We start from the raw sequence: 27,657 nt of genomic DNA on the forward strand, positions 1-27,657 counted from the left end.
GATCCCTGCAGCCCGTTGATGAAGACATCGGTGTCCCTGCAGCCGTCCGCTCCAATCCTTTCTTCCTCCACCAAAGACTGGTCTGTGTTACGCTTCCTTCTAAGTAGGCAAACTTTTTAGCATTTTCAACGTTCTTATGCTACCATAACAGAATATTTTCATTCATCTTTGCTGTTTTGTGTTGAAACAAGACATTTCATCTGAAGGAGGGGGCGTATGTAACACTGCTTTCCTTCCGCTTCTGTGTTTGTAAGGTGACAAATGGATCTCTGGGTGTGTCAATGAAAAGGAAAATAAAGTAGCGGTCATCTACACCCAGACGTGTCTCTGAGATCCTTATTTACATGTGAAACTCCGCTTTACCGACACCAAACCCCGGAAACACTGACAATAATTTAATTTTGAGTCGCCATAAGGTTCAGAATCTGTTTGTTTTTCAAATCTATCCGAAAACAAAGCTTCGCAAAAGGCTCCACATATTTCATCCTCAAGCTAGGCTCCGATAAACGGAAAAGTTTGGTGTTTTTTCTAGTTTATTTATGACTTTTTCTCGTAGATTTACAAGATTTAAAGGCGTAACATGAATGACTATCATATTTTTATATATATATATATATATATATATATATATATATATATATATAACTTTTAAATTCATAAATATATAAATACTTCATTCTCGTAGTTCAACAGTCATGACTTTTTTTCTTGTGAATTTACTTTAAAGTCGTAATTAAAAAAAAAAAACTTTTGTAAAATGTCCCAAAAACGCTGTTGTAACTATTGGAACCTTATCTATATAAAAAAAAAATCCAGTTATAAAATACTCTAAGAAGTTGATTTAAATCTCTGTGCTGTGGATTGCATTCCTAATTAACCCTCTGGGAAGTTTTTCAAAGCTCATTTAAACAATCTTAACGGCACTAAGTGGTCTTATGTGATCGGCGTTGATGCTGAATTGGCACAAAGAGGCCAGAAAATGTAGACGGTCACATCTCCAGGAGGATCTGTAGTACTGAAGTGTTGAAATGCTGTAGTAGAACTACGGTAAGAAGCTGCTTTTGTAAATACCTTTACCTTTTGAGGTGACAGTGAAGGGGTGGGGGGGCACTGTATTCTGCCCCCCCCCCCCCCCCCCCCCCCCCCCCCCACCCTTCATTATCCAGCAGCAACTTGGCTATTACATAAAGGTTTGACGAACCGTAGTGGAGGCCAGAAGCAAACAGGCTTCAGTTTCATAACATTTCCTCAGAGAAAACTTAGATTGATTCCAGAAAATCCCCTCCTGCCTTCAGGCCTGATCAGACTTATTCCAGGGAATCCAGTGAGCTGAAATAAGACGATCATGAACAAATCGCAGCCTTGAATGTGGGCCACCATTCCAAACTGGTTCAGCCCAGAACAGCAGCCGCAGGAAAACAAAGTGACTATTGATGAAGCGGCACAGAAGCAGCTATAAGCAGGAGCCTTTCTGCTCCAGATCAAGTGTAAAACCTCCAGTTTGTTCGTTTTTTTACATTTATATTAGTTCAGGAGAAGTTCACGTTTTGAGGTAAAACAGCGTTTTTTCTGTGATGACATGGTGGGTTAGATGAAGTCCTCTGCAGAAACAGGACAGTGTTGACAGAAGGTGGATGTTGATTCGTGACCCTATAAAACAGGACGCCCTCTCAGTTTTGCCAGTTTGATTCATAATTTGCAGACGACAATTGCTTTGGGCGGGTTTGAGGTCAGTTCTGCGTTTTTTGGTTCCTTATTGAAATGCTTTTGAACCGGGGGCGTGCGGTTAGGGGAGGTGGGTAATCCATGCTATAAATGCTATTTATATGTAGGATTTCTGTGATCAAATTCTCTGTATTTAGCGTATTTCCTGTTTCCTTCCTTGTGCAACTTCGTGCAAACTGGGTTGTTACTCAGCGTAACATCAATTTTCTTCAGGACTTTTGAAGTTGATTAAAAGAAATTGTTCATTGTGGGACGCTGCAGTTAATGTTGGATCGGACTTAAAGACATGAGTAGAAAAGCAACAAATGCGCTTTTTGTGATAGTGATTTAGAAACAATATATAATTTGTTTTATGAATGCAAACGCCATAGGTTTTTGGTAACATTTTTGCTGATGCACAATATGTTCTGTTTCATACACAATTGGAAAACCACCAAATACTAATTGAATTCATCTCAGATGATAAGTCAATTATCTCTGACTGCTTAATTCATACTTGGAAAAGGTTGTATTCACAAGAACAGGTTTTTACATATCAAAGCACTCTTTAATGTTTCATAAGGAGATTTGCTTTACCTTAACTTAATTCTTGACAAGTGAAAATGCAAGAACAATTTCCACTTTTGAACACAGAAACATGTTATACTACAGCCTCTTGTATTTGATTATTTGGTGTTTTGTTTCCTCTATCTTCTTTTTTATCTTAATGTTTGAGGGAAAAAAGGAGGATTTACGTGAGCTCACATTTGTTGTTGTCTTTTTTCCTGTTATTTTATGTTTTGATCTAACTGATTGCAAAACACAAAAATAATCAAACAGGAAAGTAATAATTGATTAATGATTGATTACTGCTAATTACAACAAATGACTACCGGATAAACTTCTTGGGTGGGTTTTTTTGTGGGGTCTGGCAGCTTTTAGATGTATTTTGGGTTGGAAAATCGTAACTATCTGGCAACACTGCTGTGGTCAGCGCTTTGTAAATCGGGTCTTTTCTCTGTAGAAATATGAATTGCTAAAACAGAAATGAAAATATTAGACAAAAACAAACACAATCCACAAATAAATTCATGATTTACAGTCCTTTTTATACATTTTTCAAACTTTGGGTAATTTTAGTGTCACATGAAAACATAATTATGTTTTAAATGGTAATGTCATTTAATAAGGGATCACTAGCCACCTGTAAAAACTACCATAATTCCCTAAGTATTTTTTCTAAGAGCACAGTTCAGGAAAATCCAGAGTTCATCGTTTCATGTTTTGACTTGGAAGAAAACGGCTTTTTCTTGATATGCAGGTTTTTTTTAATAACTATAGAAACCGGATTTTTTTCTCTGTTTAGCACGAAATTTTCGTTTGGATGGCAGGACAAAATTAAGTGGCACAAAAGAGACAAGTCACCTGCAGGAAGTGAACCAACTCCTGTAGAAGAAGCTCTAGGATTGGGGGTCACTCTCTAAAAGATGGAGGAAAGAATCAAAGTCTTAGTGTTTGATGAACGCTTGCAGGCAGAAGCTCACATCTGACTTAGTGCTGATCTGAAGACAGGAGTTGAGTTAGAAATTAAAGCTCTGTTTACCTGAAACAAGTGGGTTGTGAGCCAGCAGTCGAGGTCAGGTTTGGGTGGAGGGGAACTTTCTTAAGGGGGCTCCAATCCCCCTTCAACAGGAGCAAAGCTCAACGATCCTGGAAGAACTCAGAATTGAGGCGCCACTCAGGACGACCCGACTGAGGCTGTAAATATGCCACCCCGGGCGCCTTGGAAGTGATGTGTAACCGTGGGGCACAGCACATAATGCCTTCGTCTCAACTGCCCTTACGGGTGGATACGGGGGACATGAACGTGGCCCACACAACATTTACTAAAGTTGGATCGTAGGCCACTCGGTAGAGAGAAAATGTTCATGCACATTTTTTTCTAAGGGGATGCTGCAGATGACACTTAAACCACATGCAAGGAGGAAGTAGATGAGACACAGGCTTGATTATTTTTTTTAACCCCTCCAAATCCTGCGTGGGTGGGCAGGCAGGAACCGAACCTTTAATCTTCCAACGAGAGGTCGACAGCTCTACCCCTGCACCACAACCATCCCTAAAAAAAAACCTATGTAAGTGCTTCCTGAAACACTTACCACACGCACTTCATCATTGAGGTGGACGTATGAGCCTCAGTGGAACTGCAGAACACACCTGCACTCCCCTTAAGATGCAGCCGCTCCTCTCTACGACCCTCCTTAACCCCTGGACAATCCAAACGCTGCCAAACTACCTGTGCGAATCGCTGAAAGCTAATTCACTGTGGCGACCCCCAACAGCCGGGACGGGTCAACTCCCCCAGTGTATGTGACCAAGGCATAAGGACTTGCTGAGGGGATTACATCACTATCCTGGACAGAATGGAAAGAGAGGCTGCCATCAGGACCAGCTGTAGATTGTAGATGGATGAATTTAACTTAACTTATTGAAGATGGTTTGTGTGAAATCGCTTGACACCAGTTATTATGGAAATAAAAAAACAGCATCAAACAGTCAGAGACGGTCAATGGCTTTCAAGTCTGCAGATAGAACTACAAATAATAAGATAGGAGATAAGATAGGCCTTTATTGTTTTTAATTAGGATTTATTCTTCATTGTCCTCCATGACAAAATGCCACAAAAACATGTTAAAAACACAATTTCTATCGGAGTGGGTGTGTCACTGGGTGAACTCTTGTCCTTACTATCAACGGCTCGGCTCCGTTCGGTCCGGCTCGGCGGCGGCGCGCGCTCAGGAGCACATGGCTCGTGTTGTTGTTGTCCCAGAGATCCACGTGAGCTCCTCGCGGCGCTTCCCACTGGCTCGCGCGCGGGAGGGCTGGGAGCTGGGGAGAGGCCGCGGAAGCTCCGACTTTCTCTGACAGCCCAGCGGCAGAGCAGCAGCGAGGAAGCCGCCGCAGCGGACACCAGAACGGCGGTCAGAGACAGGACGCGCCGGGAGACGCTCTCCGGATGGCCGGCGGTCGCGGTGAGTGTCGTTTCTGCGGTTTTCCCGGAGAAAAACACCGAAAACGCTCGGTTTTTTTAAATGTTTTGATGGACAGGTTTGGGGGAGATATAATTCTGACGGGGATTTTCCACATAATTAAACGGGATAATAAACTCGATCCGTGAGGATGTTTTCCCACTTTATTCTATTCTAGAGATATTTTCCTTCCATTTTCCCTAACCGTCCTCTCACTCAAAGTACCACAGTTTGCTCTTGCATCTGAAGCTCACCCCTTCTTCCTTTCTTGTTCTGTGTCTGCATCTGGAAGAAAGTGGGATGAGGAATGTGGAGGGAGACTCCTGACCAACAGCTTTCCCAGCTGAGCCTTTTCGTCTGGAAGCGGTTACCTCATCGGTGTTGAGCAATGCAGTGAAGAAGTGTTTGGTTCACTGTCAGGGTTCCTAGAACCACAGCAGGTGGAGGCATCTGCAGGAACACGGAGTTACGCAACACCAGAGCTCCTGTTGGATGCTCACAGGAAGTGTGAGGAGGAAAACATTTAGGGTGTATTCAGACTGGACACATCTGGTTCGCTCAAAGTGAACCCAAATTTGTGTTCCCCAAATATCTGGAACCAAGTTTCAGTCCGAGGGTGTGTTCAGAGTCTGTTGGTCCGGAGTCTCCTTATTTTTTTCCAGATCGAGTCCTGAACCTTGCTCTTGGTCTGTATTCAGACTGCCTTTCACGGGAACCAAAGCTTGTAAAGAAAAACCACATGACTGAAGATCTCTTCAGTAATTGGCCAGGAGTTTTGAGGGCGGGGCAAAGCAACCAAAGAAAGAATGATGGAAGTCCTACACTTTGCGATCCTTGTCCAGATAGATAACTTATTCAAACTTTATATTTCGATTAACCAAATTTGAATGTCAACGTCGGGTACAACACTGTCTTTGTTCTACTATGGTACGGCAGAGGCTGCAAGGCGGTTACTGAGGAGGCGACGCCTAAGAAGGTGTGCTGATAAAAGTTTAGGACATACTGTCTGAAAAACAGTGTGCGTCGCGTTAACAGTTGTTTTACTGAGCCTGAATTCATCCGACCACAGTTTAATGAGTTGCTGTGTCTCATTGTTGCTTCACGTTTCCCCTCATCTCTCTGTTTACATCCCATAATGCCCGGCTACAGTGGCCATTTCGGTCCAGTTGTTCTGCTCCATGTACGGAGCGTATTCAGACTGAAGAAACTCAGAGCAAACCGGAGGTCAATTTGATTGGAAAAAAACCGAAACCACCTTGAAAGAAACATCCATCGATCTGTGTCTTAAAATCACTGAGGGAACTTGAAGACCTCACAGAAAAGGGGAGAGCATTCCAGAGTTTAGGAGCTGCAACTGAAAAGCCTCTGTCTCCCCGAGTCACCGGAGCAGAGACCGGTCAATGCCACTGTACAAAGAGTTACAGTAGTCCAGTCTGGAAAAGATCAAAGCATGGATCACTTGTTCCAGAGCATGAGAAGGAAGATATGGCTTAACTTTACTGATCGGCCTCAAGTGATAAAAACTACACTGGATAACAGCACTGACCTGTTTGTCAATTTCAAAATGCCTGTCAGGGTTTATCCCAATATTCCTAATGAAAGGAGCACCTGAAGGGTCCAGGGAGCCAACGGAACGACAGCAACCGGTCAGCAGATCAGTCTTTCCAAAGACAAACACCTCTGGAATCGAAGATTTGATGATTGCTAAGCACTTCTGTAAATTGTCAAGACAATCATCTCCACCAGATTTTAAGGTAGATCTGGATGTCATCTGCATAGCAGTGGAACGACACATTTTGAATTAAGACTGAGCCTTGGGAAACACTGTGTTTGAGTTGAGACTCTGAGGAAGACCACTGTCCAATTTCGACAGAAAAACCGCTGCCACTCAAATGAGACTTCAGCAAACTGAGCGCTGTGCCCTTCACACCAACAGACTGGTCCAGTTGGGATACTAAGACACTGTGATGTGGTCTCGGTTTGTTTCCAATTGGACTGAGCTCCAGTTTGCTCTGAACTTCCTCAGTCTGAATACGCTCCGTACACCTGGACTGAAATGGCCACCATAGCCGGGCGCTATGGAAGGTAAACAGAGCAGACAAACGTGGAGCAACGATGAGGCACAGCAACTCAATAAAATTTGGTTGGATGAATGCAGGCTCAGTAAAACAACTTTTAAAGTGATACACATTACTTCTCACACGACAATCTATATGTCATAAACACCTATCAGTGTTTTTTTATTGCTGTCTTCTGAGCAACTGCCCGCTGCATGTCTTCACCGTACCAAAGTAAAGAATGTTGTACCTGACGTTGATACAAAAACATTCAAAAAGCAGCGAAATATAACATTTGAATCAGTGAACTGTCCAACAATGATGATAAGCGTAGGACTTAAATTTGTCTTTGTCTTGTTGCTTTGCTGTAATTCCTGGCCAATGGCTGTAGAGATGCTTTTCTTTACAAGATTTGGTTCAGAGCTTAATACAACCTCAGAATCAGACCAAATTAAGCAGATTCTGTCTGGACCAACAGGCTTCTCCAGTCTGAATACAACCTCAGGATAATTGTGCCAACACGACCTCAGACCTTAAAGAAATTAACAGTGAAGTCATCATGAAATGTGAAGGTTGTCTTTGCCAAAAACAAAAGAAAACATCTCATTTTCAACGTTACCACAATTTTTTACTTTTTCCAACCAAAATTTTTCCTCAAAATCTCACTTTACAAACTTTAAATGAGAGAGGTTTCCACATGTTTTCATTCTTTGATTGTTTTTGCATTCAAAAACATCGACTGTTTATTGCTTTCAGATTTCCCCCCAGAATCCTGTCTCAGGAAATCCAAAAATAAAGTGCGGCTGAGAATGAATTTCCACAACAGCTTCTGAACAAAACTAAAAAAACTGCTTTTGCTTTGTCTTTTTGGCCCCATAAATGCATGTTTTTTTAGTTGGCAGCTTTAAGGAAATCCAGGTTTAGAAGCTAGGTGTTAAAGACCCACACCTACATGCTTTTTGTGGCATTTTTTCTTCTGATGGAGACAACTAAGCTTAAAAATGCATCTCTTAGTATTTATTTATTCAAATAGTTCTGAATCAGTAGCAAGTGAAAACAGGCTATTTCAAAAAGAATGACGTAGAAAACACGCTGGGTGGGCCATAAGCTCCCAGCCCCGCTTTATTCTGATGCGTCTACTCATAGATGACTAGATCCATGAACGTCTTTGTTTTCCTCGTCTGAGCTGAAATCTGGATCTAAACTCTACGTCTGGATAGCTCTGATATTGCTCACTATTTTTGTTGCACCGCCGATGCTCGGTTGATGGTGTGAGGGGCTGTAAGCTAGTGGGAGGGCATGTCTTTGACTAACACTCAACTGTTTTCGAAAGACTTACCGCTGCTCTGCCTGTCCTGGAAAACGACAGTCCTAAAATCGGTATACCAGATTTTCCACACTATAAGGCACGCGTTAAAGTCGTAATCTTGTTGAATATATCATATATGGATTGATTCAGGTTGTGTTTTCTGCTGTCGAAGCGATTTTTAGAGGTACACGGCACTCTGTCAGGTCTGGACATGTTGCATACACGTTTGGGCGTTACTGCCTATGTCCCCACAAGGGGACCCAAATCCGGGGTCCCCCTGTGTTGGTCCTCAGCCCGGATAAAATACAGGGTTGTGTCAGGAAGGGCATCTGGAGTAAAAATCTCTGTCAAACTACCTGTGCAAATCAGGTTAAATTTAATTAATTTATTAATTTTTTCAGTGTACATTAAAACCATTGCATGCAATGAGCCAAAATTAACCCAGCGGCTATTTTTCCATCCGTTGTCCTCAGACAGATGTTAAAACTGTCAAAGCTAAAATCAACAATTAAAAACAACATAAAATATCACTTAAAAAGGATATACAATAAATTGATTGTTGATTAAAAATGCATACATTACAAAATATTAAAATGAAAAACACACAATTGCAATTTAGGCAAAGGGGGAGAGTCGTATTCAAATTCAATGTGAACGAATCAAAAGGTGCAAAGTAAAAAGCTGGTTTGCTGCCGCGTCCCCTGAAGGGAAATGCTGAAAGGTGAACAACAACTGACACGGTTGGCAGTTGGCAGTTGGCGTAGTCACGGTAACATTTGGTAAGATTGGTTGTGAATGAGTGTCAGTCCAAACGAATCCGTAAAACAAAATCCTTTTTTTATTTGGATAGAGAAACACTATTTATGCCACAAACCTTTAAAAAACTCACAATGTTATGATAAACAGAAGATGAAATGGAAAACATCAGCACCTTTTAACTTTTGGGTTTGTTTGTGGTTTAACCCTTGTGCTTAGATGACCCCACCCTTCCATTGACGTGTTCTCCCTACCATGATAAAGGTGGAAAGATTTCATGTAATCCATGGACACCAGTGAAGATCACAAATCATTGAAGAAAAAAGGTTCAGAGCACTGTCTAGTGGGTCTAGATGACCCCCACTTCAGATGTTAAAATGCCTAGCATAGCACAAAGTGAATTCCCCTGAAACCAGCCTCTAGTGGACCTTAAAGGAACTGCAGCTTTTAGGTGTGAGGCAACGGCTGTGGGAGATGTCACATTTAGATTTTTGTTGGCTGTAATTTGAATCAAAATCTGTCAGTTTTGGATGTTTTTTCTTCAGATTTGTGTATATTTTTGTAACCACGCCAGCGCTGACTCGGTGTGTATGTGTGTGTGTGTGTTTGGACAGACGTGCAGGTGAGGCAGTCATGACTGCTTGGCTGTTGGCAGTCTTGTGCAGAGATGCGGTTTACTGCAGAGCACTGAACGCGACAGACCGACAGTTATGGTCATTTCCTCCTCGTTACCCAGGCAGGTGCGTTCAGCATGTGGGATCTTGCTCGCAAGTCATTAAGGCTTCAGGGATTCCAGACGGCCACATCAGCGTCGTCCGGACGTGTCGGAGCAGAAACGTGGAATTCTTAAACACTTGAGCCTACAGACAGAGCCTGTCGCACGAGCGGGGCAAGTCACATGTTTGGGCAACACACTCTCTGCATACCCACCTCCTCGCCAGCCTCAGGCCCATAAAGCCATCCATTGAGCGAGGTCACATGATTAGATCATGAGCGGGAGGTGTGAGGGGGTGATCTCAGATGTCTGGAGAAGAACAGAAAATGGAAAAAAAAGTGTTTGTTGACTGTTGGTGATTCCAGAGCTCATGCAGGATTTCTTCCTGATTTATTTGCATCAGTGTTTAGAGAAGTGTTACGAAATCCCAGAAAAGGACTTTTTAGAAACCAGATCTTCCTCCCTGCAGCACATGCCCACATCAGCAGCACCTCCTGATGACTCAGAGGAGGAGAACAAAAACATGTTGACAACTACAAAACTCTGCTTTACATCAAAACACAATATTTATAGAAAAATATAAAAACAAAACCTAAATTAGACAGAAAATCCCACAAAGTGCCAAAAAAAATGGTAATAAAAACATCGGAACCTGCAAATATATTTTGGATTTTTGAACGTTTTCACTTTTTTAAGTTCTGAATAACAAACTTGTATTCTGTGTTTAGCTCATAAAGACAACCAGGTTTCTGGAATCCTCTTTTAGTTCAGACTTCCAGACACGCGTCTTCATCAGAAACAGTCACATAGAGTTTAATGTGAGTCAATAAGAGTAATTAATGTTAATGCTTTAACCCTTTAACACCGGAGTTGTTGCTACTCTATTGACATTCTTTCCACAACAACAACTCTTCAACCATTTGTTAAAATTAAAGTAACTCCAGCTGATTCTGAAGCAGAGACAAACAACCTTGTGCAGAAATGCAGCACAACGAAATCAACATAAATCAACGGATTCTGATGCGGAGAAAAGCGTTTTTACAGTGTATCATATATACGTCCAAAGCCAATACTTTCTCCCCATCAGAATCAGCTGATTTTAGCTGATTGCGTAAACAGTCGAATAGTTATGGTAGGCGACATCTCTAGTGTCAAACAGGGTAAAGAAAGACTAAAGTATTTAGGCTTTTTAAACTCAGTAAATTGATGGGAAACTGGTCAAGTCCTGTTTAGGCTTTGTGCCTCTGACTAAGTTTGATTTTCAAGATTCAACTTGATTTTTGTTGAATGTCCATTCCAATGCCAAGTACCTGAATTAAATTTTATTCATCGCACAGGGAGAAATTCTCAGGTCATGGCAGCACAAAGTTAAAAAAAAAAACAATTTGCTTGTAGAAAACAGTTTTCATATTTAAGATGAGCAAAGGGTTAAACTTTATTTATTAAAATAAAGTATTGTTACGTAAAAAGTAGCAGAAAATCAGTTTGTTTTGCTCTAAAGTCCAATCTGATAAGTTTGATGAATCAAATAAATTTAAGATACATTTGTCTTCTCTACAAAATCTCTCCGATGTTTTCAGACATCACCAGAGCGCACACCATCGACTGTATATGAGAACTGGAGCGAGTGAGTTTGACGTCCCCCATAGAGAAAGGTTTACTTCCGGCTCCAACCAAATGAGATCAGTTCAGTCACCAGCTGTTTTTACTATACGTAGACCACCATGTTGTAGCCAGGTGTTGTCAGTAAGCGGTGACAGGTCCGAGTCGGCCTGAGTCAACGTTTCTAATCTCGCAAAAACAAAAGTTAGCGTTTTTAAAGCGGGCAAAATGAAATCTGTCAATCAAACATTTCGAACGTTGGACATGGGGGCCAACAGACTCTACCCACTTTTATTGGAGCATCTGATTGGTCAGTTTATAACTTGAATAACTTGAACTACAGAAAAATACTGTGAAAATAAAAAATGGATTAGCAGGAATGCCAGGGGGCGGAGTCACTCAGTCCAGTTGTCTTATACAGTCAATGGTGCACCCTTCATGTTACAACATAAGCTGAGGATCCGACTTCAGTTCTCTGCACACAGAATGGGATCCTTACCATGAACATAACTTGAGTCTGACCCAACATGAACAACATCTGTAGATTTGTAGCATGACGTGGGACTGACAGCAGAGTTCTGATGGACCCGCAGACAGAAAACCTCATTCCTTTCCTGCACTTCCTCCTGACTCATGAAGCTCATGCTGGTCTTATGGGTCCAGTTAGACTGCGACCTCTGCAGCGCTCTCACATGATGCTAAAATAATATGCGGACCCTGTGCAACATGTGAGCCTGCTCATTTTTGCATGACACGCATTACACCAGAGCCTGGCAGCAGTGTCTGTTGGAATGAAGTCTAGCCGGCCGTGTTCAGGATGTTGGGATGCAGACTCATTTCTGACACACGTCTGCCTCGAAGGCTTGAAGAAAAGGGAACAGACGGTGTCTCTTTATGCCTTAAAACTTGTAATTTAGCCGTTATCACGAAAAGAAGCCCTGATGGTTTTTTTTTTTAGTGTTGCACACCGTTGTGCAACCATGAAAAATGTAAGATCTGTGCCAGTGTGCATTTAAATGCGTGGCGCTCTGCAGCGGGCTGTGCAGTGCCTCTGTGAGCGACGCCTCATTTCCATTCAGTGCAGCGTGTAACAGCGTCTCTGACAAAGATCACTTTGTCACAGCCTGTGATGCAGGCCCACAGCTGGGGTTCACTGAGGGGGGGTGAAATGTGCTGGTCCTTAAACTGACTAGGTAGTTCCACCTTAAACTTTTCTAAGGAAACAGTCCTCCAAAGGAGGTTTTGTGTAGATTGCAGAACTTGGTGAACATATGAAACACCTCAAGATCTAAAAAAAAAAAAAAAAGTCTTTAGAGTTTTTTATTAAGACAGGATTTCTATTATTTTGGATTGTTTATGGGTTTTTTGTGGTTCCTTTCCATACATTAAATGGATTTTTTAGCTTTTTTTTCAAAGCAATGGACAAACAAGGCACAGACAGAACTGGTTATTAGTTTGTATGGTTGTCAATGGCAACCATATGACAGAATGACTGGGAAGTCTGGGAGATGGAGTGAAGATTTTAGATCGCCCAAATGATAAAAATGAGAACTTTGTCATGTTGTTTGGTGAAAAAGCGGACTCATCTCAATAGATGAAGCCCGTTGATGTGGCATATGCTGAGAACAACAGGAGGCAGAGAACAGAACCCTGTGGAACACCAGTGGATAGGCAGTGGGAGCTTTCATTGGGTTTAATTTAGGCCAATCTAGAACGGAACCCGAAGCTTTTATTCAAACAGTTTGCCCATGCCAACGTACAACTCAATTTTTTCCACTTTGTTTTTTTATTTTTAATTAAAAAACGTTTTTATCACATTTAATTCTGTGTTTCTTTATTTTGTTTTTCTTTTCACACATCTATAAACCTCATGGTGTAGAAAAGCTGTGAAATCTGGAAACAAACCAGTGAAGCAGAAGCTGCATTAGATGTTCCGATTTTAGGAAACTCCAACACTTCATGGCTCAAATACCAACAACACTTTAGCGCCAAAAGGCTGGGATTCTGGTGCTCTTTCATTTTGCAATCAGGCATTTTGAATTGTTGTCACATGAAATTATGCAGCTTTAAAAAAATAATTTTCGATCATTTGTTAAAGTTGTCAAACGCCTTTTGCTTTCTGAAAAATTATTTCTGTATCGTCTGCATAGAGTCCAACTTTACAGCAAATTCAGCCACGAATTCTCTCTCACAGTGCTCTTTCCTTTTGCAATCGGACATTTTTGAAGGTTGTCACATTAAATCATGCAGCTTTAAATAATGGTTTTCTGGGAGGTCAAACTGGCTCCCCTCACATTCCTTTTCTGCTGCCAAGTTGCATCTGCATAAATCTGGATTCTGCTGGCATTTCTAGGTGTCAATATTAAATATTTCCAAGCTTTTGTCCCTGAATTGTGTGTTTACAGTCTGCGCTCTGTGGTTCTGCAGTGTTTCCAGTGTGGCGCGGCATCGGCGCCAGCAGCAGCATCAGCTGGAGCCAGGAGTGGAGCCGCTGCCTGAAGTGGGAGTTTGACAGCAGGGATGGAGGCCCCAGAATCCCCGTGTTTGACTACCCCATTTGGTTCGTCTTCTGCCGTGGGGGGCGTGCCAGGATCAGGGAGGTTTACCAGCGAGGGAGGGGGGCCATCCGACTGCCCACCGACATCTTTGACATCCATCAGGTGCCTAAGGTGAGCAGTGGTGTCCTGCAGAGACTCTTAGAGTCCAGAGGTTTGCTCCACCTGAGCTTCACTCGCTTTTCACCCTATAGTGAGCTGAACGTTTGTGACACTCTCCTGTTCTCCAGAGCATCAAAGAAGCATCAGGAGGAGAAACAGACATCTTTATTCATGCCGTTTTTCAACTATGTAGACATAGCTTTTCTGACACCTGCAGATCATTTGATGGGATAAAAAAAAGACAAAACAGCTGAAATGAAAGTAAACATTCACAGCTGTACAGAGACAACACACCCAAAAACGACTGGACTGTAAAGCGGCTCCAAAACAAACATTTCCATCACATTTGACTTCTGTTTTCTGTGGATTTGAGTCATGTTTGCTTTTAATTTCCTCTCATTCCTTTGAATAGCTTAGCTGGTCAGGATATGAACACCAGTGACTTCAGGGGCACGAATGGAGAAGAACTGCCCTCGATTTGTGCAGTTCTCCATCGTTTTTCACTGTTTTACAAATAAAAGCGGCGGTTCGCTCTGATCAAACCCTAAAGAGCATCTGAAACAGAAAATGAGAAACATATTCAACCACTGATGCATCCTGCATTCTGAATATGTGAATCCACTGTTTGAACAACTTTATTCGCAGCATCCTTGTAACAATAGACAGCTGGTTGCTGACGGTTCTACATTATTATTACAGTCTGTGGGAACAACCGTCACAATAAATCCAAATTTTGAGTGGAGACTCCTGGTGTTTGTCTGTTAAATGCAGTTTTCTTTTATTTTGAAGTCGAAGGCTCTTCTTCTATTTCCCCACTGGATCTTTTCTGCGTAAAGAAACTTTGTAAATATTTCTGCTTTTTGTTAACTTTGCTAGCTTGGAGGTTTCATTTTAGCGGTCGGACGTGACCGAGCGACTTGACATGCGTCAAGAGTAAGTTGGATGTGAGAGCTCTCATCTGTCTGCTGTTGGACAGGACAAGTTAAAAAAAAAAAGAAGAGTAAGTTGGATGTGGTGGAGAGAATCCAGTAGTTCTTCCTTCATAATCAGGTTAGAAATAAAGCAGGTTGAAGGTTTTTTTCTTGGTGGCCTCTGGGAACCGCTGACTGAAAATCAATGCTGTGGTGATTTTGTTAGTTCAGTTCACAGAACATTTCATTTTAATACAAGGGAAAAATAAAGATTTCTTGTTATTTCAGGATTAAATAAGTTTTGTTTTTCCATTTCTGATCCCAGTAGGAACGATGACTGAAAATGAAAAAATTAAAAAACATCTTAAAGCAGCTCAAGTCAAAACACCGTCCTTTGTAGTTTTTTTTTTATCCATTTGGAATTATTTCTTATTTTCCTGAAACTGTTTTTTAAAATGGTGTCTTTGTAAAGAACTTTCGGATTAATCCTGCTGAGAGTGGCGTCTGCATAACCTTCTGTTTTTAAGTGAAAGCCAGCTGCTGGTTTCTCATCTCCTAACAGACGGACTCTTTGTTTTTTTCTCCGTTCGTTCCCACGTCTGTGTGCAAACAGTCGCACAGAATCGTAGTCACTGCGGCATTGCAAAGCTCAGCTGAGAAAAACGAAAAGCTTCAGGATTGTACCTCTCCGCTCAGAATGTCTGCAGACGTTTAGAGCGCGTCTGCACGCCGCAGACGACACCTGTCAGCCTAACACTTTCACTCATCCTGGATAGACCTGAGGCTGAGAGAGCGTCAGGAGGAGGCGGAGCCTGCAGCTCAAGCATCTGTGTTGGCCAGTGTCCACCTTGCTGGAGTGACCTTCTCTCATAGGAGACAAGCGAGGGTTGTTCTTGCTGCTTTGCATCACACTTTCGCGTCACGACTTCAGCGCTGAGGTCTGCAGATTTCTCAGAATAAGCGTGTCGCTCCGCTTCCTGTCTGCAAACTTTAAAATAGTGATTTGAATGCGACACAAACGTTTCCTGATAAATGTTTGGATTGTTGTTTTCGGGTTTCTGCACATCTTATCAGATATGTTTATAGTGAAAAGCATAAGTAAGGGCATACAGAGGAGTATTTTAGTCTTTATTCTGCAGGTTGTTCCACCCAAAAACTGACTTTAATGTTCCTCATACTTCAACTGTGAGAGACAGACAACAATTTGAATAAGGAAATACTCAGAAAGGCAGTTTTAGACTTAATTTTCTTTTTTTTTTAATTTATTTATTAGTTTCTTTGGTAGATGACGATCAGGAACATTAGGATATGAAGGTAAAGTTCACATTGAACAACAACAATAATATTAATAATGTTCTCTTCTTTCATTCCTGGGATAAGTCATTAAAGTTGTCAAACGCCTGTTTTCATAGCTAAATGTGCTTAATGCTGCATACAATTACACTGTAGAAATAAAAGTTCACACAGAAAAAAATCTTAAACTTCTTTTTTTGATGGAAACAAAAACCAATTCATGTAGAACAGCCCAGCTGCACATTACAAAAACCAACACTGACCGCCTGGTTCCTAAGGGTTTATCCCCTCTGTGACAACGTTTTACTTCCTCTACATGTGCTGGAATTACATTAAATCTATTTCTGTGTCGTCTGCATAGAGTTGAACTTTACATCAAATTCAGCCACAAACTCTCTCTCACAGTTCCTTCTTCTTTGGAGAAATTAACTCCAGTCTCAGAAAAGATCGGAGATGCTTCCTGACCTGTAGGGGTTCTTCGCTGGTGGTTGGATGGTCAGAAAAACAAAAGTGTTCTTTGTTGGAGGGGTTTGGAGGTCATCAGCTCAGCTGGATTCTGTGTTCCGGTCCTCAGGTCTTCAGAGAAGATGGTATCATATCTGGATATCGTCACCCACGGAGCTCCGCCCTGGACTGCATCCTCAGCAGCTTCCAGATGAACAACGAGACCATCAACATCTGGACCCACTTCTTACCGACATGGTGGGCTTCACCATTGTTCATAAAATCGACGTTAAAGGATGTTTTAAGAACATGGAGGTGGTGTCGTTGTTTTTGAGGCAGCTTTAAAGGCCTGAGAAGCGGTGACTAAGTTCTCCGGCTCCTTGCAGGTACTTCCTGTGGCGTTTCTTCCTCCTCGGCTCCACCATGGACTTCCTGAGCGACAGCTACGCCTGGCCGCTGCTGGTCTACATGCTGCTCATCTGCGTTTATCCCTTCACCTCCTGCTGCGCTCACATCTTCAGCACCATGTCACCGGAGTCCCGCCACATCTGCTACTTCTTCGACTATGGAGCGCTCAGCCTCTACAGCCTCGGTGAGACGCCACCTGCTGGTGCTTTTTAAGATCTCAAAGCATTTATACAAAATGAATTTCCTTATTCCCCATAATCCTAACAAAACAGATGCAGTAAAGTATTCGCAAAATTTAAAATGAGTTTCTCTTCTACGTCTTTGTTTTTAATGTTTTTGAAGGTGAAAGCAGCAGAAGAACATTTTTTACTCTTCAGCTGCTTTTAAAAATATCGTTTATTTATTATGTTTTTTGGTTTCTTTTCTGGTATGCCAAGTTATGAAAATCACTTTTCTGAGTTTAAATGGTATATATATATATATATATATATATATATATATATATTACTTATTATCATCAGCTCATTCCATCCAGGCTCAGAAGAGGGTTTAATCATCGTCTTCTCTTTTTATATTTACACTAATTTATCCAGAAAAATTCAAATATATTAAATGAAGTAAAAATTAAATAAGTAGCAGGCTTTCTCTTTTCACCACCTCCTTCGCATCCTCTAAAATTTTCCATTTAACTATCAATGAACCTGCCCTGCGACAGACCGGCGACCTGTCCAGGATGTCCCCTGCCTTCGCCCGCAAGTGGCCGGGATAGGCTCCAGCAGCCCCTGGACCCCGAAAGGGAACAAACGAATTAGATGTTGAAAGAAAGTAGAAAGAAATGAAACAAACAGAATATTTTGTTTTTTTTTAGCACAAACCAGACATCAAAATGAATGATTTTTCTGTCACTGAATGTATCTCCATAACATTCCGACTTGAAAGGCCTTTTTTATAGGCCGGAAAAGTTTCTGAGCTTATTGAGATGCTTGAAGATTTTTTTTTTTTTAAATCATAAGAAAAAACAACCTTAAAGACCCGAATTTGTCCTGCAGCAACTGGTTATTTATAAGCAGAGAGGAATTACAGAGAAAACAGCTCAAACTTTCCTAATATTTGCTGATACATCTGCATTTATTGAAATCCTCCTTTATACCTTGTTTTATCATCGGCATTAGAACTGTCTGGTCTCTGCCAGACCACCTTAAGAAAAGTGTTTGGAAAAGGACGGGAGCAGAACGTGAGCAAATTCCTGAGCCCAGAACACCCGTTATCATCCCTCTTTTGCCTTGCAGTTGAGGAAACTTAAATGGTCAAAGCAGTTATTAGTCTTTTATGGTGTCTGCAGCAGGTGGATGAGTGGAATTACATATCAGTTCAGACGCGCTGCTGCTTTCTGCCCCACTGCCTCCTTCAGACTCACCGAAAACGTGACGTTTATTCAGGTTGTTGTTCGGTCTTCTGCACGTTTTAATGCAGATTTCAATGCAGGACGTCTGTTCAAATCTGCACTGATATGGGGTTAAATCAAAACGAGGACATATTTTGAATTTGAAATGAAGAAAGTCACTTTTTAACTGAATCAGTTCATTTCAAATATGGGATTATAGGCGGTAAATTGTTGAAAAGTTCTTGACTTCTAATGTCCTTTAGCTTTAAATATTTTTTTTTAAATAGCGAAGCACCATAACATTATAGGACAGGAAACAGAATCTGACATTTTTTTATTTGTTCTAATTGTATTTTCTTAAAGAAATCCTTCCTGTGCTGCAAATCCGTTTCACCTCTTAAAATCTAAAAAGTTTCAATTTAATAAGTAAAACTTTTGAGGTTAGAACTGATATAAAAGTGTGCTGGAGTTATTTGTGCGACAGAAGCTCAACATGGACATCGGCTGCAACCGAATTCCCGCTCTGCTCCCTAACTAGTAAAAAGATATACGGTGTGGGTTTGTCCACTGACCACGATTTCATCACATGCTCACACTATTTAAAAAAAAAATAAAGTGACGTCATTTTAGCACCTTAAAAACCTAATAAATGTGAACATTTTTCAACGGCTTCTTATGAATGTTTTTTATGATTATTTCTATTATGTTCTGTTTGAACTGCATTTAGAAAAAACCGAATTTTTCAAACTGCAGATTTATGGAGAAAAACCTGGAAAGCATCTTATTTCTGAGGTTCTCTGGCGCCCTCTAGTGGCAACATGCAAAACTCCTCAAATAAGTTTTTAAGACTTGCAGGTTGTGGTTTCGAATCTTATTATTGTTTGTTGAAATTTTTATTTTGTGTTTAATGAAGTAAAAATAAGAGAATTTATCCATAAAGCCTCTGATTATTTTTTTGTTGCAACTTTTTAGTATAAAAAAATAACTAATATTCTTTTTCTTGTATTTTTCTATAAGAAATAGTCAAGACTGTCAGATATTTCTAGCTCTGTATGCTTTGAAGACTTGTGGTAAATGTTGGTAGCCTCTCTGGTTTCATGTCCAGGATGCGCCATCAGTTACGGATTCTACGTGATGCCGGACTGCTGGGTGAACAGCTGGATCCAGCAGCATTTCATCCCCATCGCCATAGGGAACAGCCTGCTCTGCACCAGCATGTCCTGCTACTCGCGGTGAGACGCTGCGGCCGCCACGCAGGAGGCGCTCTGGACAGTTTGTGCGCTTAAAGCCGACCTGCCGTCTTTGTGGCTCTGCAGGTTTGTGGAGCTGCAGTTCCCCCAGAGGAGCAAAGCCTTGAGAACGGGAGCGTTCGTCGTCCCCTTCCTGTTCGACACGGTTCCTCTGTTCTACAGGGTGAGTTCCTCACAGCGCTCAGACTCGCAATCTGATTTGCTCCTCTAATCCCTGCAAAACTCCCCTAATCCGCTTTCCTTTGTTACGAAAGTTGTAATCTAATAATCTGTGGTTTGTAAACGTTAAAGGTCCTTCTTTCCTGCTGGGGAAGCTGCAGCCTGGGTGAAGCCCTGTCCAACCACTGCTACCACCTCCTCTTCGCCTTCCTCACCTGCTTCCTGTTCACCGCACACCTCCCGGAGAGGCTGGCCCCCGGGCGCTTCGACTATTTCGGTGAGATTCATGCAGTTTAATGAAAGCCGGCGGGTTTGAGTCCTTCTAAATCTGGTCTGCAGCCGAATTATTTATTTTTTAAACTTGCCTCTCATTTAAAGTCTAGAAAAAAGCTCCACCACATTTGAAACCTGTCCTGGTTTTTAACCCATAAAATAAACTGTGTCTGAGCTTTTGTTTCCTCTTTTTTTGAGGCAATTTAAAAAAAAAGTCTTTGTTTTTTAGCAAACCTTCCCTCCTTTCAGTGTCTGTTTAACATTTGTAGGTTTTTGATCTTTGACACCATTTATTCTTCAACTTTTATTCACCTTCTTCAGACGATTTGGCCTTTTCTCTGTAGCTGTTTCTGCATTCGTCTGTTTTTTTATTTTATTTAAATGAGCTTGCAGTATTTATTTGTACAAACAGCTTTGCTAAACTGAATTCATTTCCCCTTATTTTGATTTATATGAATTTATTCCATTTTCTTCAGCATATTTACTCTATTTTTTAAAAGCTTTTAAAGTTTCCATGTGATCGTTGTTCAGCATCATAGAGCCTCTTTTGTTGAAATGAAGTTTTTATTTAAAATGTTTAGCTTTATTTTGAAAATTTCAGCTTTTTTCTGTAATTTAGAATATACTAAAACAGTTTTCAACATATTTATCTGTCGTACATTTTCTTTGGCCAGTTTAATATTTGTCTTTAAATGTTGTTTTTAGCCTTTCATCTAAATGTTAAACTCCATTTTAGCTTTCTTCCAGCTGCAAAGGCTCATTTTGTTTGAGAAAAAAAGCATTACTATTTAAAATGTCCTCTTTTATTTGATTTAACACCAACACTTCTTGCTCATTTGTACTTTTTTAGATTCTTTTTCATATTTTTAGATTAGCATATTTAGCATTTAAGTCTAAATATAAGACATTTTTCACTTCTTCTCAGTGAAATAGTACAGAAAATGCTTTTCTTTCTTTAGCTGAAGGAACCAAAAAACAATCATCTGCAAAAGATTAGAAACAGATTTCTCTCAAACTTTTGTTCCAAAAGCTACAAACCTTGAAATAATAATCATAATTCATACATTGCCTTTAAAACGCCCCTATCAAGTCCATTAGACTCTTTAGAATGAGTTTTTAAAAAAAGGGAGGGGTGAAAGAGAAAAGGACGAGTTAAAAACGTCATTTTTTCTGTCAAATTCTATCTTCTTTTCTGTTTTCCCTGCAGATCTTTGAACAATCGACACCCAAGAATCAAAATTGTCTTTTTTATTTAACAGACATTTCTATTTTGTTTTGGAACCTTAACGGCAAAAGAAGAAACTCAGATGATCAAAATGAAAGTAATTTTCACAAAACCTTCATCTAATATCTAATGCCAGCTCAGTGGCCCTGTGGTTAGTGTCCACCCTGTGACTGGAAGGTTGTGGGTTCAAACCCAACCGAGTCAGACCAAAGACCCAAAGCCTCCCTGCTTGACATTCAGCATTAACGGGTTGGATTGGGGGGTTAAATCCACCGAAAATGTTCCAGAGAGCAGCTGTGTCTGCAGCTCCCCGCTCCCCCAGGGGGTCAAAGATAGTGTGATTTAATTTAATAATCTAAATTTTAAAAAAAAATTGACGTAATCTTTATTTATAATAATAGCGGAAATTGCTGATGCCTTCTGGGAAATGGAGTTTTCTGGTATGTCCTGTTGCTTGACTTGTTGTGTGGCGATGGCTCTTTCAGGCCACAGTCACCAGCTCTTCCACGTCAGCGCCGTGGTGGGAACTCACTTCCAGATGGAGGGTGTCCTCGCCGACATGTCGTCGCGGCGCCAGTGGCTGCAGACCCACGGCTTGGCGCCGTCCTTCCTTAGCACCTTCGGCGCCCTCGTCCTCAGCTTTGTCCTTAACCTGGGCATCATCGCCGTGTTCAGCGCGCTCCTGCTGTGGAAGCCCCGCCCCAGCTGCGGCCAGCAGCACGCCCCCACCTGCGGGTGCAAGGAGCAGTGAGGGCGGGGCTTCCCACAAAGCAGCTTCCTTACATTCCAAAGGAGGTCCCGGCCGGCGGTGTTCCCGCTCCACAGACTGACGTTTCCCTGTGTTTGTGTCCGGTCAGAAGCCGATGACCCGTCTGCGGGTCGAAGGACGCTGCTGCCGGGTTTGCAGAAACTCCGTCTCTCCTCACCCTTTATAATCTAATGCAGATTGGATCTACGGCGCTCCAGCCCGGCGTTGATTGTCAGACGCTTCCATTTCTGATTGCCTCCTTGTCATGATCTGCCCTCGGAGACGTCCAGCGAGGCGGTGATTAAAGGACAGGCACCACTTTTTGAACACAGCGTTCCCCGTTCTTCTGAGCTCACACGGAAATCTGCCAAAAGCTAAAAAAAAAAAAAAAAAAAAACCTGGCGTGGCGTTTCTGTCCAAAACTGTGATTGACTTTTGATAGAAGGCTGAATAACTTCAGACCTTTCTGTGGTGCTTCGGGTCTCTAACCAACATTAACAACTCATTTCTACGTTTACATTTCACAATAAAAGAAGTCAGACATTTTATATTTATTGCTGCTTCTAAATAACTCAGTGAAAATCTCACAAACTCATCCTAAAAGCTATTTTTGATCATAATTAAAATCTTTAAAAAAAAAGGGGGGAAAGCAAAATATTTACTTTAAAACTTTAAATTCAAGTCAAAGTGTTTGGGGAAAAACTTGGGAATTTTAATTTAAATGTAGATCATTTAAATTCAGATGAACCTTCACTTGTGTTTGGTGAAAGCTCAATATCAAAGTGGCTCCATTGGATGCCGTTGTCACTTTTTCAGGCCAGTGACAGAAAAACGTCGGTGTTTGAGGTTCGTACCAAACACAAACTGTTCCAAACGGCACAAAACGGTCTCAGTAACCAGCTGCTAACACACACTAACTAGCTCTCCACAGCCGGTCAGGACGGAGGTTTGCTCGGAGGGAAAAGCAGGTGGTCTGGTGGGAATGGAGCTTTGGAAAGTGTAGAATCCCAGGGGAACTTTCCTTTAGCAGCATTTGCCTTCACTTGCTCCAGAGTCTCTTGGTTTCTGAGCAGAATTTTCACCAAAATATCCAAACAAAAAGAATCCTGACACTGAATCGTGGAAAGACCTGTGGTAATCTGTGGATTTGACGGCGTTTGGAGATGTGTCCGAGGGAAGGCGGGAGGTTGGAAAAACATGTTGTGCCTTTTTTATGGTGTTTTTTTTTACAACTTGTCTCTGATTTAATGTTAAAAGAAACTCTACAAACATATATCTGATCTTTGTGTAAATTGTAATTTGCTTTAAAAGGCTTGTGTAATTAAACTGAAGCTTTTATCAATGCAGTTACATGGTGAATCTTTTCAGAGGTGTTTTTATCCTGCAGAGTTTAATTTTAAAAATGACTTTAACGGAAAAGATGAATTTTAAACTGTTGCTTGAATTTGCTTTGTATTTTTTTAAAATCACATTTTAATCAGCTGCAGAATGGGGTGCAGTGCACGAGGGTGGCCAGCAGAGGGCAGCACAGGGAGAATTGTGTCAGAAACTCCTCAGATGAGCTTCAGCTCGTCAACAAATGAGCTGCAGCTCATCTGAACAGGAGAATAAGGCCAAATGAATCACCGTCTAATATTTTCCTGGGCAAAAGTCCTCCCTGATTCACACAAATCCCTGCATTCGTTCACGTTTCTGGAGTCTGCCTGATGCTGAAGTTTGTTTTTTTAAAACCCCCTTTTTTTCTGCTCTGACTCATTAGGTTTTTTTCTTTCACCTCTAAAGCCTCTCAGGCAGAGCAGAGTGGTTTATTATTAGCAGCAGGCTCAGACCACAATGAATCGGCTCTGGCATTTTCATAAAAGAAATAATTATCGGGAGAAATCAATATCCCGTGTGCGTACATTATAAGATGAGGTGGAGGACTGAAAAGGAAAGTTTCCCGCTGCAAAGCTCTAATAGGACCTTCATTTTTAAAAAATGGCCTCATTTCCAGCTCTTATTGTCCTCGCATTTCAAACCCAGCCGGGGTTGGGCCTCGAGTGCTTTTTAAGAAGCTCCATTCTGAAACCACAAAGGCTGCGGGGACAAACACTGATCCGATCCGTCCTCAATCTGCTTGTAAGACGCCACAAGACAGTCCTCCAACACCCCCCCCCCCCCTCTCTCCCTCCCTCCTGCATCCTTCAGTCCAGAGGAGGTGCATAAGGAGAAGAGGGAGCATAGATCACACTGGAAAAACTGCACAGTGATGCATCGATTCCATTTTTAAACCTGTTTTGTTTATTCCTTTAAGGGCAAACGATTTACAAAGAGATACAGGTTTTAGAAGCCCCCCCCCCGTCTGTACATCCACTATTTACATGGGTGGCAACCCCCCCCCCCCCCCCCCCACACACACACAACTTCCCCAGGCGTACAGTTACAGAGACATCTGCCCCTCTCCTTCTGAATCCATCTGTTCCCCTAAACCGCACATCCCATAATTCCCTCAGGTTTTCTTCCTGAAAACAAATTTTTTCCTCTTTTTTTTTTTCTTTTTTCTTTAAAAATAACCATAGCCCCCCTCCCGTCCCCCCCCCCCCCCCCCCCCCCTGGCACAGAAACCAACAGACACTCAGGTGAACATGTGAACTGCCCCTCAGCCCAGGATGTCCAGGTAAACTGGGGGGGTTCTGACCAGAGCCAGCAGGCGGCTGTGGATCTCCTTGATGACCGTCCTCTGCTGGGGCTCCCTCTGCCAGCAGCCCTGCATCAGCTGGTACACCTCCTTAGGACAGGTGCGCGGCCTCTCCAGCTCCCGCCCCTGCGTGATGCATTCAATGGCCTGTCGGAGAGGAGGAATCCGATTACTTCAGGATGGAGAGAACCCACCTTTCTCTGGAAGGGACGGTTCAGACTCTCTCAAAAGAGAGAACGAAAGCGGCTACGATGTGTCTGCGAAGGTGAGGAAATCTGATTACATCTCCCCCAGTCTGTAATTGCATCACTTTAGTGAATGTCAACACACCAAGAGTCTGAGCGTGCAGCAGTTTAGTGATGTAAGTAGAAGAAGTCGACGAATCCAGAACAGTTTTGTAAAAACGGTCACTAACAACTCAGTTACCCTGCTTAAAGATCCGCTTTGTTGATCAAACATCCCAGTGTTTACTTTTGTTTTATTATAAGGATGCTGCTGTTAGCTAAATTGAGCAAGACCTGAGTCGTGTTCTAGGACATAGTTTCTGCAGGAGTTCATGAGAAATTCACCTCTGAGTTGTGGGCGGGGCCGTTGGCGTGGAGTAACCCTGACCTAACATTAGATTGCAGCAAAACAAAGACGTTCATGGATCTGTTTGTCTACGATGCATCAGAACGGGGCGGAGCAGGAGGCTCGTGGTCCGGCCAGCATCATTTCTGCGATCATTTTCCAAATGCATGGTTTCGTCTTCTCTGTGCAGAAAAAGGCTCTGTGCCTTTTATGATAAAAAAAATAAATAATCCAGGACTAAAATGATGCGCTTCTGTTCTATGTTCCAATTATGAGATTAATTTCAGCATCACACTGGAAACGGCAGAAAAGAAATGTTTCAGCGTATCTGTCTGGTTACTGAAAGAAAAGCTCACAGTGGTCAAAGAAATAGCTTGAAACAAACAAAAGTAATAATAAATACAAATTCTTTATATTTGTTTAGTTTTTCTTTAGTTAGTTGAAGGGGGGCCAATAATTTACTGTCCACGTGTCTTAAGATTTCTATCAGAAGTCTCACTAAATACTCATTTGTTAAAAAACAACAAATGTCTCTATTTTCTGCTTTTTTTCCATGTCAGTGACATTTTATCTTGATTCTGTGAATCCACCGTTTTACTCCAGTGTCTAAAAACTTCAGAATTTGTCTGATTCTGCTTTAGATTCTAATCTAAACTTTAGTAACTGATGTACTGCTTTCTTCTATTCTGGTAAAATGACTTCGAAGTAGATCTTTTTTTTCCGACAGATCTGAAGTAGATCTGTCGGAAGTGGAGCAGACTCTTTAGAGGAGGCCGCGACCTCTGACCTCTGCCTCCTTCAGCTGCCGTTTGGATGTGAAGATCACTGACGTTCAGCTTTCAGTCCAGAAGAAAATCCATCTACCTTTTGTCTCGTGATCAATCAACACGATCAGCAGATCAGATTGAGTCATTTTAGAGAGTAAATCTGTGATTCTAGCATAACACAGACGACTGGTGAAGCATTGTGGGTAGTGGGGCTGTTTTCGTGTCCATTTCTGGATTTTTTTCTTTAACTTTTTTATTCTAAGAGATCAGAATCTGCAGAGACCAGCAGGATTAACCATATAATCACATTTTCATTTGTTTTTAGATGACTGTTCTTTATTTAAATGTGAAATGTTTGTGCATCTAACAAAACAAATTACTCAGTTTATAGCAAGTAGATGTATAAGGGAATTGATAGCTAGAATGAAATTATTTTAGGTTTACCAAAAAACAAAAGTCTGATTGTTTTTTAATCGTTTTGTCTTCCTATCACGTCTCTCGCCTGAGCCTGAAGTTTTTCTGAAGAAGCCGAGAATATTTAAAATTAAATTGAACTCTTTATGTTGTAAATCCTACAATTTATGGAAGCGATTCTGTGGCATAATTAAAAAATAAAAGTCAAAACCAGAAATGCTTTTTCATTTTCAACATGAAGCTGCATTTTTTGAATCAAAATTCAAATGAAAAAGCAATCCACCAAAATGCTTTTTCATTTCCTTCCTCAACACCTCTTATTCTGTCACTTAATTAAAAAGATAAAGAAAATGGTATTTGACATTTCATTTTCAAAAAGTTCTCTGGTAAATGTGTAGCAAAATTCATTTAGAAATGTCTAATTGACAATTAAAATGGATTAACAGAAATGCTTTTTCATTTTCAAAATGTAACTGCATCAAATGGCTCAAAATTAAAATGAAAAATCAACGCTTCAAAATGCTTTTTGAAAATGAAATGTCAAATACCATTTTCTTTATCTTTTTCATTTAGTGACTTCAAGAAGTCCCAGAAGAAGTGGAACATTTTCGTTAAATTTACTGAAGTTCAGTAACAGAAACTTTGATTAGATGGAGGGACAGACTCACGGCAGAAAACTGTGATGCTTTTTTTCTTCAAAATATTTAAGGAAAGCCTAAAGTTTCCTAAAAAAAACACACAGATGAGATGCTGGAAGCACAAAAACTGATCTAAAATGAATGAAAACCCATTTTTCTTGAAATGAAAAACAGAACTTCTGCACTTTTCAAGCTGTTTTCTGATGTTTCGGAGCTCAGTGGGACGTCAAGGATTCGAACAGTTTCCTCTTTTCGCGTTGGTGTTCGTTGACCTGCTGGGGAGACTCCGATCAAAGGATTTGCTTCACACGAGCCGTCTCGCTTATTTATGATAATTTATCTGCTTCACAGAGTATTTAGGCAGCACGATCGTTTCACCTGCCCCGCATTGGGTTAGACAGATTAGGGTAACAAGGTTACACCTCATTGGCTCGAAGCTAAAAAGAAGCTAAGCAGCTTAGCATCGAGCGCAGCAGGAAAGTGATCCACCCTCCGCTGAAAGGCAGAGAGGCCGGCGGCCTGGAAGAGCTCTGCTGCGGTCACAGTGGAGACCCTCTTCTTGGTGCTTAAGCTGGAAAGGCCAGACTGGCCTGCCCTTATTTACTATCAGCGTATTGATTACTGACAGAGTGCGGAAGATCTACGACCTCACAGAGAGGATGTGCGAGCG

General features: G+C 41.4%; 2 protein-coding genes across 2 annotated transcripts in view; one reads left to right on the plus strand and one right to left on the minus strand.

The window, feature by feature from the left end:
• Positions 1 to 23,267, plus strand: LOC101163930 (membrane progestin receptor delta). The gene is made up of 8 exons (XM_023964195.1): positions 1 to 103; positions 13,597 to 13,838; positions 16,605 to 16,732; positions 16,861 to 17,066; positions 19,372 to 19,498; positions 19,583 to 19,679; positions 19,808 to 19,952; positions 21,659 to 23,267. Exons 1-8 carry the CDS (start codon positions 19 to 21, stop codon positions 21,922 to 21,924), a joined length of 1,296 nt encoding a protein of 431 aa, XP_023819963.1. The 5' UTR covers positions 1 to 18; the 3' UTR covers positions 21,925 to 23,267.
• A 1,198-nt stretch (positions 23,268 to 24,465) lies between these two features.
• ntrk1 (neurotrophic receptor tyrosine kinase 1) overlaps positions 24,466 to 27,657 on the minus strand; it is a 42,148-nt gene continuing 38,956 nt past the window's right edge. Inside the window, exon 17 of the mRNA XM_023964194.1 lies at positions 24,466 to 24,745. Within this exon, the coding sequence (XP_023819962.1) occupies positions 24,560 to 24,745 (186 nt within the window). The 3' untranslated portion in view covers positions 24,466 to 24,559. The remainder of the gene's footprint in view (positions 24,746 to 27,657) is intronic.

Source organism: Oryzias latipes, chromosome 16 (genome assembly GCF_002234675.1).
Source record: "Oryzias latipes chromosome 16, ASM223467v1".
NCBI classification, from domain to species: Eukaryota; Metazoa; Chordata; class Actinopteri; order Beloniformes; family Adrianichthyidae; genus Oryzias; species Oryzias latipes.

Coding starts and splice junctions, on each gene's coding strand:
- LOC101163930 (XM_023964195.1), top strand. CDS start 19: ATGAAGACATCGGTGTCCCTGCAGCCGTCCGCTCCAATCCTTTCTTCC. Junction 16,733..16,860: donor ACCCACTTCTTACCGACATG/GTGGGCTTCACC, acceptor GGCTCCTTGCAG/GTACTTCCTGTGGCGTTTCT. Junction 19,499..19,582: donor AGCATGTCCTGCTACTCGCG/GTGAGACGCTGC, acceptor GTGGCTCTGCAG/GTTTGTGGAGCTGCAGTTCC.